Source organism: Colobus angolensis, unplaced genomic scaffold (genome assembly GCF_000951035.1).
Source record: "Colobus angolensis palliatus isolate OR3802 unplaced genomic scaffold, Cang.pa_1.0 Scaffold10, whole genome shotgun sequence".
Lineage (NCBI taxonomy): Eukaryota > Metazoa > Chordata > Mammalia > Primates > Cercopithecidae > Colobus > Colobus angolensis.
The window spans coordinates 23,398,485-23,410,790 of NW_012110919.1; the positions used below are offsets into that span (position 1 = coordinate 23,398,485).

Genomic DNA, 12,306 nt, shown 5'->3' on the forward strand with positions numbered 1-12,306 from the left:
CAGTGAGCCGAGATCGCGCCACTGCACTCCAGCCTGGCAACAGAGTGAGACTCCATGTCAAAAAAAAAAAAAAAGAAAAGAAAACATGAGCGAGAGTACCTGAGACACCTCATTATTCAGCCTTTGCGCAGAGCACCACATAGCTGTGGTGTGAGGGGGAGTGTGGGGCCCCAGTGGCAGGCTCACTGGGCTGCCATCTTAGGCAGATACCTCTTTTATCTTGCCATTCAGGAAAGGCTTGAATTGAAGCCTCTGCAAACCCAGTTTTCAAAGCAAATGGAGCTGCATTTAACTAAAATAGGAGTCCTTTCTTTATGCAGTGATTAGGCCATGGAGTCACCTTATTTCCTACAGACATGGTAGTTGGTAGCAGTTTTCTTTTTTTTCACAGTATCTTCCCCCAGAATGGTGTAAGAGCTTGCAAATGGACCTAGTGAGTCCTTCATGGTCAAAGGAATGCATTTAGACCTTCTGTTCTTCCCTCCAGTCCTCTCCATGATCTGTGTACTGCTTTGGGCCTTTACGAAGTGGCCTGTGCTGTATTGTAGGTGAGCCTACCTGTGTCTTAGTTCCTTTGTTTCTACATAGAGGTTTCACAACCAACTGGTTTATATCTATTTCTTTTCTGGCTGGGGCAAAGCATCCTGTGCCTGTACACAGGGATCAGATAGTTGCTTGGGCCTAAAGAGTGAGAGTGAAAGTACCTGTACATTTTATCCCAGACTGGCTTTGTATGATGGGATGCATGTATGTAGTATTGGTAGCTTATTGAAAATATGGAGAGAGGCCGGGTGCCGTGGCTCATGCCTGTAATCCAGCACTTTGGGAGGCCAAGGCAGGAGGATCACAAGGTCAGGAGTTTGAGACCAACCTGACCAACATGGTGAAAGCCTGTCTCTACTAAAAAAAAGTACAGGCCAGTCGCAGTGGCTCACGCCTATAATCCCAGCACTTTGGGAGGCCGAGGCAGGCAGATAACAAGGTCAGGAGATCGAGACCATCCTGGCTAACATGGAGGCTCCACCACCTGGAGGCCTCCTTGGCCTCCCCATCTCTACTAAAAATACAAAAAATCAGCCAGGTGTGGTCGCGGGCTCCTGTAGTCCCAGCTACTCGGGAGGCTGAGGCAGGAGAATGGCATGAACCCAGGAGGCGGAGCTCGCAGTGAGCCGAGATTGTGCCACTGCACTCCAGCCTGGGTGACAGAGCGAGACTCCATCTCAAAAAAAAAAAATACAAAAATTAGCCGGGTGGCATGGTGGCACGCCTGTAATCCCAGCTGTTCAGGAGGCTGAGGTAGGAGAAGCACTTGAACCTGAGAGGCGGAGATTGTAGTGAGCTGAGATTACGCCACTGCACTCCAGCCCAGGCAACAGAGAAAGACTCTGTCTCAAAAAAAAAAAAAAAAAAGGAAGGAAAATACGGAGATAAAGACTAGTTCTCCTAAGATTCCCTTCAGCTTTCCTAGTCTCTGTTAAGTGACTCTAGTTTATAGCAGCCTATATGTTGCAGGGGCTATTCCTGAGTCTGTCTGTCACGGGGTGTTTCTTTGGGGGCTCTGCTTCTGCTGTGAGTGACCATTTTCTTTTTTTGGTTTCAGAGCTGTGATTTGTGGTCCCTAGGGGTGATTATCTATGTGATGCTGTGCGGATACCCTCCTTTTTACTCCAAACACCACAGCCGGACTATCCCAAAGGATATGCGAAGAAAGATCATGACAGGCAGTTTTGAGTTCCCAGAGGAAGAGTGGAGTCAGATCTCAGAGATGGCCAAAGATGTTGTGAGGAAGTGAGTTCATGGGCTGCTGGGCAGGGAGGCCAAGGAGGCCTCCAGGTGGTGGAGCTCAAGGGAATGTGGGTAGAGAAAAGTCATTGGTTTCCTAGGCAGGCTCCTCCCCGTTTTAATATCACAGAAATCTCTCTGGAACCTGAGGTGACTGTTCTCAGTGTCCACACCTGGGTGCGAATGAAGCTTTCCTCCCTCCTGTTGCATCCCTAGACTTTGTCCCCAGGGTGTGAACCCAGGTCCCTCCATAGCCAGTCTCTGCACATTAATTCAGGACCCTAAATTATAAACCTGGCGTACTGTCCTTCTTACATGTGAGCCAACATGTCGTTTGGGACAGATACAATGCCAGGAGGTGAACTGGGTGCTGAGATGACAAACAGCATCCTTGGATGCTGTGGGCATGTGGGTTTGTCAGGCCTGGACCCCACCCTCCACCTTGACACTGCCAGTTGGTTTCTCTGACATATCTTTTATTTTTTATTTTTTATTTTTTTTGAGATGGAGTCTCGCTACATTGTCCAGGCTGGAGTGCAGTCGTGCAATCTTGACTCATTGCAACTTCTGCCTCCTAGGTTCAAGTGATTCTTCTGCCTCAGCCTCGGCAGTAGCTGGGATTACAGGCGCCCACTACCATGCCCAGCTCATTTTTGTATTTTAAGTAGAGATGGGATTTGACCATGTTGGCCAGGCTGGTCTCAAACTACCGATCTCAAGTGATCTGCCCACCTTCCCAAGTGCTGGAATAACAGGCGTGAGCTACCACACCCAGCCGCTCTGACATATCTTAAGATGGGAAGATTTAGTAAGAATTAGGGCTAGGGAGTGGAAGAGGGAGAGTTGATATTCAGAGTCTTTTGGTAGCTGGAGGACTAGGTAAGAAGTCAGACCTAAATTTGAATGTTTGTTTTTTCTGCCCACCTGTGTGGGAGGCTCTGGGTGCCTGTGGACTTAGGCACTGCTCCTGTCTTCCCACTGCTGGGTCTTCACTGAGCAGTGTCTCCCTTGTTGATCTCAGTTTCTTCCTCTGTAATGGGATGAAGGTACGTGTTTAGGGGCAATACCTGGGAACTATCTCCCGACAGTGCAGCCATTTCTCCATGGAAATTACTCCCTTTCAAAAGTGAGCTTGTCCTGTTGATTGGAGGGTGGGGGTTGGGGGCAGGTTCTGTGTGCTGTAAAGAGGGACTGTTTTCTAAAATAGACAAGTACAAGTTTTTAGGAACGTGGGTGCAATGATTAAATCACCATCTGTCTTCACATGCTATTTCCTTGCTGTAATCCCAACTATTTGACCAAAATCTCAATGTCCTGGAAGTAGTTCTTTGCCAGCTTTCTATAAAATACATTTCCTGTCTCTAGAGCAACACTGATTATCTTTTTGGTTTTGGGATCTTCCAAATAATCCTTACTTTAGAATCTGAAGCCATCCGTTCAGAATGCAGAGGAAGGTGGCAGACAAGCTGAAGGAGCAGTCAGGCATGTTGTCCTGACATTTGTAATGAGAGATGGAGTTGGAAGGAGGGAACGGGCTGAGATGAGCTAGGAACCACATCAGTGGGAATGAATGAGAGGGAAAGAAACATGATCTGAAGGCAGACAGCACAGACGCAACGCCTTGGGCTTAGAAGGGAATGCCATCCCTGTCTCAGAGACTCTAGGTTTTTAGCTTTTGAATATTTGTGGAATAATGGGCTCATGTCCTGCCATATGGTGACATCTAAGAGTTTTATCTTGGGTAGCAACCTGCTTCTCCAGAACCTCATGACCCTTCAACTAATTCTGCACCACTATTAGCCAAAAAGAGCACTCTGAGTTCCTTTTGGAAGTTAAAGCCCATTGTCCTAGAAACCTCAGTATGGAGATTCAAGGTCTTAGGAACTATAAACCATATGTAGGATTACCTTATTAAACCCTAGAACTCAAAGGTATCACTGGATTAAGCCTTTTTATACCATTGTAATCTCACTTTTTCCAGTATAGAAAAGATTGCCTCAAGCCATAGTACCCCTACCAGTGGTTGGAGACTAGAATCCCACCTGTGCTCTGCAGGTGGAAAGCCCAGACTTACAGAAGTCAGAAGCAACCAGAGTTGTTTAGAGCCAGGTCCAGGAACTTCCTATGGCCTTTTAGCAGCAACTGTGCATGGCAGCCCTGTTGGCGTTTTCTCCACAGGCTCCTGAAGGTCAAACCAGAGGAGAGACTCACCATTGAGGGAGTGCTGGACCACCCCTGGCTCAATTCCACCGAGGCCCTGGATAATGTGCTGCCTTCTGCTCAGCTGATGATGGACAAGGTTTTGAATGATGTTTACTTCGTTGACTGAAAAGACTGTTGAGAAGGAATGCTGGGGCTTGGCTCAGTGAGGGGTTAAAGGCAAAACAGTGCAGAGTACACGATCCTTCCCAGAGAAACATCTCTGGTTTCCTCAGAGTGAGGATCCAAAATAAGGAACTTCTTTTGGTAAAAGACCAAATCAAGGCCTGGTGAATACACACTAAGGGAGCACTCAAAGGAATAGCCTCCATATTTCTGCTACAGGGCTGGGAGCACAGAGCAGTTTAAGATACCCTTCCTTTCCCCAAGGGGTTTAAACAAGACTGGCTGAGAAGGCAAGGCCAATAAACATGAAACAAAGAGGGAGCATTTCAAACATCAGAGCTTTGCATGTTAACTTTTCTGTGAATTTTGTGGGAATTCAGAAAAAGAGCACATCTTTGAAGGGATGTAATTTGCCCAGAGAGAAGGCAGAACCCCTCACATGTATTAACTATCTACTCAAATTCTTCAAGGACAGCACATGCCCGAACATGAGAACTCAGTAGACAGTTAATGTAACGATGATGTATTTGCATCTGTTTTGTTGCTTATGCTGTTCACCACACATGGGCATCGTCAGGAAAAATAACTTGGCCTCACTAATGGGAAGTTAATGAGACGGGTGTGTCAGGGCCAGGCTTTGCAAGTGGACAGAGGGGTTTAAGTCTTAGTGGGATGTAACTGAGAGGCCATGGTAGCTTTTTGAGAAGAGATTCGCCACTAGGAAGGAAGGTATTTAGAGATAGTCAGTCAGACTTGGCAACTCACGGACTTGCCAACCTAATACTTCTGCAGTAATCTAGAAGTCAGGGGTGGCTATGGGAGCAGAGAAGTAGAGGTGAATAGGCTCAATATTTTTGAAGAAAAATTTCTACAGTTTTTCGTTATAAGACTAGATATAAGGGGACAGGAATGGCATATCTGGTGATAACATTGACAGGAGGTGGGGGTTGCATTGAGCTGAGATCCACCACTGCACTCTAGCTGGGGTGACAGAGTGAGACTATTTCAGAAAAAAGTGGTCAGGATGTGAGTGATCAACTTTGGAAATGTAGAACACTGTCCACCCAAGCCCTGTCTAGGAGCCTAAGCTCATGACTTTGAGCTGTTTCCTCCTTCTGTCAGGTCGTTACTGATGAGGTGGATGCGAAGGTGCAGAAAGGCATAGCCAGGGCTAGATAGGAGTATACAGAGCCCTGAAATAAGTTCCAACTTTTCCTGATCTAATTTCATGCTCACCATGGAACTACTTTTTAAAATAGTCAAATTTTGACTGGGTGCAGTGGCTCACACCTGTAGTCCCAGCACTTGGGGAGGCTGAGGTGGGCGGATCATTTGAGGTCAGGAATTCGAGACCAGCCTGGCCAACATGGTGAAACCCTGTCTCTACTAAATATACAAAAATTAGCCACGTGTGGTGGCAGACACCTGTAATCCCGGCTACTCGGAGGGAGGAGAATTGCTTGAACTCAGCAGGGGCAGAGGTTGCAGTGAGTCAAGATTGCACCACTACACTCCAGCCTGGGAGACAGAGCAAGACTCTGTCTCAAAAGAAAACTTTTGTTGTGAAAACTCAGATGGTACAGCAGTGTTAAAAGAAAAAGTAAAAGTTCCCTTTCATTCCCCTGCCACAGTCACACCCCTCAGAGGTGAGGTAATCTATGGCTTGATGTATACTTCCTGATCGTTTTCTGGGATACGCACACAGATACACACATTTTGTCCTTTTAAAATACAAAAATGGAAAAAAAAATGTAAAAAAAATACAAAAATGGGATCATATTCCTGTGAAGCCTTCTGATGATTTGGTCTGCCTGTAGTGAGATCATATAGTGTTCATAAAAGCACAAACTTCAAGAGTTCCAGACTCCATGACAGCTGTTTCTCACTGTAAATTACTTGACTGGTTGTGGCCTCCGTCATGTGGCCTTAGGCTTGGCCATGCCCTCCATGTGAGATGGTCAGGGCTCTGAGCTGTCAGGGCTGAGGTGAATCAATACCGTCTGTGAGGCTTCTTGGGCAGTAGCCTGCCAGCCCTTCCGCTGATGTCCATATGTGCCTGTCTTTACACTTCCCCTCAGTAGTGGCTATGAGTGGGGATCCTGCTGGTATTTCTTACTTGCTTTTCAGTCGCCCCACCAGGGAAGATGGGCTAGCTGTTGTGTGACCTTTGGTTGGTGTGGTGTTCCCTAGTTCCTGCTGATCATGGGGAAGGGTCCTCTGCCTTATCAAAATATTTATATTCCTTCAACATAAGAGTGAAATTGCCTTCTTAGTACTTTGAGCTTTTCCTTTCCACTTTCTTAGACTGGCTTTTTAGGTGCCCAGCAATGAATATGAAAAACTGACGGCAGTGTTTGCATTCAGGCAGTGGTTGCAGGAATCCAGCAGGCTCACGCGGAACAGTTGGCCAACATGAGAATTCAGGATCTGAAAGTCAGCCTCAAACCCCTGCACTCAGTGAACAACCCCATTCTGCGGAAGAGGAAGTTACTTGGGTAACTGAGCTTATTTCTTCGATTCTTCTTCATGGCTGGAATGGCTGAGGACTGGGTTCTCAAATTTAAGAAATTTAACTTGCTCAGCTAGGGATCTTTCTTTGGCCTCTGAAGAGGGTGGAGAGGATAAGCTCTTTAAATAGTATCAGGAGTTGGACACTATTGTTATTTTTCTGTTGTTATTTTTCTGATATATCTGTTGCTTTATATTTAGAGTTAATATCTGTCCAGAGTTGGTTTTTGGGGTCTCATGTTGTCATTACCCCTCCCTCAAACTCTTAAAGCACCAAGCCAAAGGACAGTGTCTATATCCACGACCATGAGAATGGAGCCGAGGATTCCAATGTTGCCTTGGAAAAACTCCGAGATGTGATTGCTCAGTGTATTCTCCCCCAGGCTGGTAAAGGTCACACCATTTACTAATCCTTTGTGTGTGTGTGAGTGTGTGTGTGCAGGGGTGGGTGGGTGTATGCATGTACATGGCAAAAGGAATGGCTTAATTTTGGGTTGTCTGTTTCATCTTGTGTTATAAGAAAAGTATATTATATAAGGTAGTCTGTGCCCACTAAAAAGATTGGACAGTGGGAGTTAGAAATGCAGTTAAGTTCTACCCCTCCTTTGGTTTTCTGTGAAATTTCTAGTTTAGATTTCATTGGCAGTGTCAGGTGCAAGCATGCAATTTTGTGTTTTCTTAGTTTGACAACAAGGGTATAGATTGGGGGATGGAGAATGGAAAATGTGGGTAGGGTCTGAATCTCATTGCAGGCTGTTCACCATTTCCAGAGCCTTTTGAGTGCAAGGCTGCCATTAGCTCATAAATACGATAACACTTCCCTAGTTCAGAAGCGGCTCCTGCTGTTACTCATATCATGGGCAGCATGATATGAGTGGGTCTTTGGAGTGAGACTTACACGTGGGTCCTTTGGAGTGAGAGCTTTCTTTCGTTACGTTCTCTCTCCACTCATTGGCGGGTGAGGGGCTGTTCTCAGCAGATAGATGCTGCACGTACTAGGCCAGAAAATGGATATCTCCCTAGATTCCTTGGGTTTTAAGAGAACTCATATAGTGTACCTCAGATAGCTTTCTAAAGTAAGAAATGAGCTTAGGAGAGAGAAAGTAGGCCACTCTCCCACTTTTGGTCTTTGGTTGACCAGGTGTCTTGTTCAGCAATAGAGTCTGCCACAGCCTATTTCCCATCCCCCGGTGCTGAGACTCTGGGGCCATCAGTGGATTTGTATGAAGATGTCAGAGTTAAAGAGTCCAAATACCAGATGCAGTCTACATAATGTAGGGACTAGCAGTAAAGCCCGTGTCTGGTGAAGTTTTGCACATTCAGTCATCATTTTTCAACCAGTTGGACATCACGTTCTTCTATCTCTCACACTAAAACCCCATGATGCTGCAGGAAAAATGCAAATTCCTCTTCATCCTTACCAATAGGAGAGAATGAAGATGAGAAGCTGAATGAAGTAATGCAGGAGGCTTGGAAGTATAACCGAGAATGCAAACTCCTAAGAGATACTCTGCAGAGCTTCAGTTGGAATGGTAGGAGCCTTCATCACTCCCTTCCCCAGGAATACAGACAAGTGATTATGTTTAGAACACATAGGATCTCTTTGGTGCCTGAGCTGCGGCTGTTTTGAAATGAAGTGAGTGGAGTGGCTGGAGAGTGAGTGGAGCATTGTGGAATGGGGTTAGCTCTATATTAACTGCCCCGGCATACCTGGATATCTGGCCCTTTCATTTATTTTCCAGAGTTCAAGTGAATTGTGTGTTGCAGATTCAACACTGGAAAGCCCCCATCACACATCACTTGGGTAAAAAAAAAACAAAAACCCAGATTTCAGAACTCCTCTCAGATACCAGGACTATTCACCAGGTCATTAAGAAGCAACAGATGCTGAAGGGGAGAGAGAGGACAAAGTGCCAGCAAGTCCACCTTGCTGACCCCGCTGATCTGCTTAGCTTAGAGAAGAGCTGTTTCACGAAAGAGGAGAAAGTTTGCCAGATCTCCTGCTGGTTAAGTTTTTTTCCCAAAGCAAATAAGGTAGAGATGTATTTCTTGAACTGCCTTTTTTTTTTTTTTTTTTTAATTGAGGCAGAGTTTCATTCTATCCCCCAGGCTGCAGTGCAGTGGCGCAATCTTGGCTCATTGCAACCTCTGCCTCCCGGGTTGAAGTGATTCTCCTGCCTTAGCCTCCCGAATAGCTGGGACTACAGGCGAGTGCCACCGTGCCCAGCTAATTTTTGTATTTTTAGTAGAGATGGAGTTTCACTATGTTGGCCAGGCTAGTCTTGAGCTCCTGGCCTCAAGTGATCCACCTGCCTCAGCCTCCCAAAGTGCTGGGATTACAGGCTTGAGCCACCGCGCCTGGCCTTCCTGGGATATTTTTAAAGAAAAATTTGAGGGCTAGGCACGGTGGGTCATGCATCTAATCCCAACACTTTGGGAGGCCGTGGTGGGCGGACCATGAGGTCAGGAGATCGAGACCATCCTGGCTAACACGGTGAAACCCCACCTCTACTAAAAATACAAAAAAAAAAAAATTAGCCAGACGTGGTGGCATGCGCCTGTAGTCCCAGCTACTTGGGAGCCTGAGGCAGGAGAATCGCTTGAACCTGGGAGGTAGAGGTTGCAGGGAGCTGAGATCACACCACTGCACTCCAGCCTGGGCAACAGAGCGAGACTCCGTCTCAAAAAAAAGAAGAAAAATTTGAAACATGTCATTTTAGAAAACTGATCACATATGAAATATGAACTTCAGTGAATTTTCACAAAGTAAACACTCCTCTGTAACCAGCACCTAGATCATGTAGTAGAACATGCGTCCTCTTCTAGTCCCTCCCTCCCTCCATTCAAGGGTAATCACAGTCCTGATTTCTAGCACTGTAGCCTTATTTTGCCTGGTTTTGTATTCTTTGTGAATGGAGTCAGACAAGTCTGTGTTCTTTTATGTCTGGCTTCTTTTAGTCAGTTATATTTTAGTCATTATATTTGTGGCATCCATCCATGTTGTGTGTAGCAGCAGATCATTCATTTTCACTGTATGAATGTGTGCCATATTTGTCCATTGTACTGTTGAATGGACTTTAGGATTATTTCCAGATTTGGGGATTAAGAAAAGGGCTGTGGTGAATACTCTTGTGAATGTCTTTTGATGAGCTCATTTATCTTACGTGTATAGGATTAGAATTGCTGGTTCATGGAGGTCTTCATCTGTCTGGCTTTAGTGGGTACTGCTACCAGTTTTTCAAAGTGGTTGTATGAATTTATGAACTCCCACTAGCAGTGTTTGGGGATTCTGGTTACTTCACATCCACACCAGCTCTTGCTATTGTCTTTTAAAAAAATCTTCATTATCCTGTTAGTTTGTAGGTGGTATTGCAATGTGGTTTTAGTTTGCATTACCCTTAAATGTACCCTTAAAACGTACTTTAAATGTTTATGGGCCAGTTAGATTTCCTGTTTTGTGAAGTACCTATTAAGTCTTTTCCCCATTTTTTTTTTCACTGAATTGTGTCTTTCTTATAGATATATAGGAATTCTTTATATTTTCGGATATGAGTCATTTGTCAGCTGTATGTATTAAAAAGATCTTCTCTCTCTTTGTGGTTTGCTTGTGTGTTGTGAGCTTTGGATTTTTACTGCCAGGTTAGTGGAACGGTACAATTGCTACCTGAAAAATGGGGGATCTGAACTGCTTTTGATCAGTGGTGGGGTGGTTCCTCCACTGGTGAGGGTGAATTTGATACTGGTAAGGTGGACCTTATTGGGTCTCTGTCAAGAGTCTGCCACTTCTCAAAGAATTTGAGGGCTGATCTTGTTCTTTTTTGGTTTTCAGGTCGTGGATTCACAGATAAAGTAGATCGACTAAAACTGGCAGAAATTGTGAAGCAGGTGATAGAAGAGCAAACCACGTCCCATGAATCCCAATAATGACAGCTTCAAACTTTGTGGTTTTTTTTAATAATTTGAAAAATTATTCTTAAATGTATAAAGTAATTTTATGTAAATTAATAAATCATAATTTCATTTCCACATTGATTAAAGTTGCTGTATAGATTTAGGGTGCAGGACTTAATAATAGTATAGTTATTGTTTTTAAGGAAAGCTCACATCTAGAGATACACTATTACTTTAGGACTGTGTAGTTGTATATTTGTAAGATGACAGATGATGCTGTCAAGCAATATTATTTTATTTGTAATAAAATATACAAAAATCACTTGCCAGCAGTAGATAAAGGACCGACTATACTGACCTTTCTGATTAGTAAACAGTTGAATTAAGGACTCTGGATTCTGGTTTCAATTGCCCTGTGTATTTATTTTCCACACCATTGCTAGATGAGCTCTACTGCCAAGACATTTTTGTGGCTCAGTCATTGCAGACTGCCTGCTGTAACTCACAGGAGGCACACTTGAGCTTGGAGAGCCAACTCCCATGATGGAAGAAGAGGGAGCTGAGCCCTCATTTCTCCTGCACCTAATTCCCTAGAGAAAAGCAGGATCATTTCCTTTTTGTCATATTTTTTAAAAGGGTACTGGTGTGTTTCTTAAATCTAACAGGGTTTTCTTTTGGGTTTATTCTTTTTTTTTTTTTTTTTTTTTTTGAGACAGAGTCTTGCTGTTGTCGTGGAGGCTGGAGTGCAGTGGCACTGTGTCTGCTCACTGCAACCTCCATCTCCCAGGTTCCAGCGATTTTCTCTCAGCCTCCTGAGTAGGTGGGATTACAGGTGCCCAGCACCATGCCTGGCTAATTTTTGTATTTTTAGTGGAGACAGGGTTTCATCACGTTGGTCAGGCTGGTCTTGAACTCCTGACCTCAGGTGATCTGTCTGCCTTGGCCTCCCAAAGTGCTGGGATTACAGGCATGAGCCACTGTGCCCGGCCTTGGGTTTATTCTTTGTTTGTTTTGGGACGGAGTCTTGCTCTTGTCACCCAGGGTGGAGTGCAATGGCACAATCTCGGCTCACTGCAACCTCTGTCTCCCAGGTTCAAGTGATTCTCTTGCCTCAGCCTCTCAAGTAGCTGGGATTACAGGCGCCCGCCACCATGCCCGGCTAATTTTTGTATTTTTAGTAGAGACAAGGTTTCGCCATGTTGGCCAGGCTGGTCTTGAACTCCTGACCATCCGCCTCAGCCTCTCAAAGTGCTGGGGTTACAGGCATGAGCCACCAAGCCTGGCCTATTCTTCATATGTTTAACCGGAGCTTCCCTTTCCCCTTCCAGGAGGTCCTGTTTTGTCCTTTCCCCTTCCCTGCAGCCTTCAGCTCCATCACACCTTATTTCCGTTCCCTGGTTCCCTTATTTCCAGTTCCTCTGGTCCTGTTTTTGGAATAATTTGTCTGAGAAATGTACATATAATTGAAGTGGGACTATTGGATTATCATGTAAGATGATCCAGTTTTGGGTTTTTTTTTTTCATAAGGCTGCCTTGTTTCTCTGTAATATGTCTGCCTGGGTTTTGTGTTGGCATTCTCTGGGCTTTGTTTATCTTGTTTATTACCCTTCATTTTCAGGAAGCACGATTTTGGCCCAGAGAGCAGCTGTTTGAAGGAAAAATAAGGCTAGGTCCTTTTTCAGTTTTCTGTTGTGCGTATGGGTTTCCATAACAAATCAGTTTTCGTGTGTGTGTGTGTGTGTGTGTGTGTGTGTGAAGCAATTTTTGGTGGATACTTACTTTGGTACATAGAAAAGCTGG

The 12,306-nt window shown here is 44.9% G+C and overlaps 1 protein-coding gene across 2 annotated transcripts in view; it reads left to right on the plus strand.

Moving 5' to 3' along the window:
• Positions 1–10,902, plus strand: part of MAPKAPK5 (mitogen-activated protein kinase-activated protein kinase 5) — a 71,124-nt gene extending 60,222 nt beyond the window's left edge. Inside the window, exons 9-14 of one of the 2 annotated variants that reach the window (XM_011936665.1) lie at positions 1,601–1,788; positions 3,961–4,081; positions 6,472–6,602; positions 6,887–7,002; positions 8,043–8,147; positions 10,445–10,902. In XM_011936665.1, coding sequence (XP_011792055.1) covers positions 1,601–1,788; positions 3,961–4,081; positions 6,472–6,602; positions 6,887–7,002; positions 8,043–8,147; positions 10,445–10,539 — 756 coding nt within the window. In that variant the 3' untranslated portion in view covers positions 10,540–10,902. Of the gene's footprint in view, positions 1–1,600; positions 1,789–3,960; positions 4,082–6,471; positions 6,603–6,886; positions 7,009–8,042; positions 8,148–10,444 lie in introns of both variants that reach the window. The other variant, XM_011936660.1, reaches the window with a different exon arrangement.
• Positions 10,903–12,306: the final 1,404 nt, after the last annotated feature.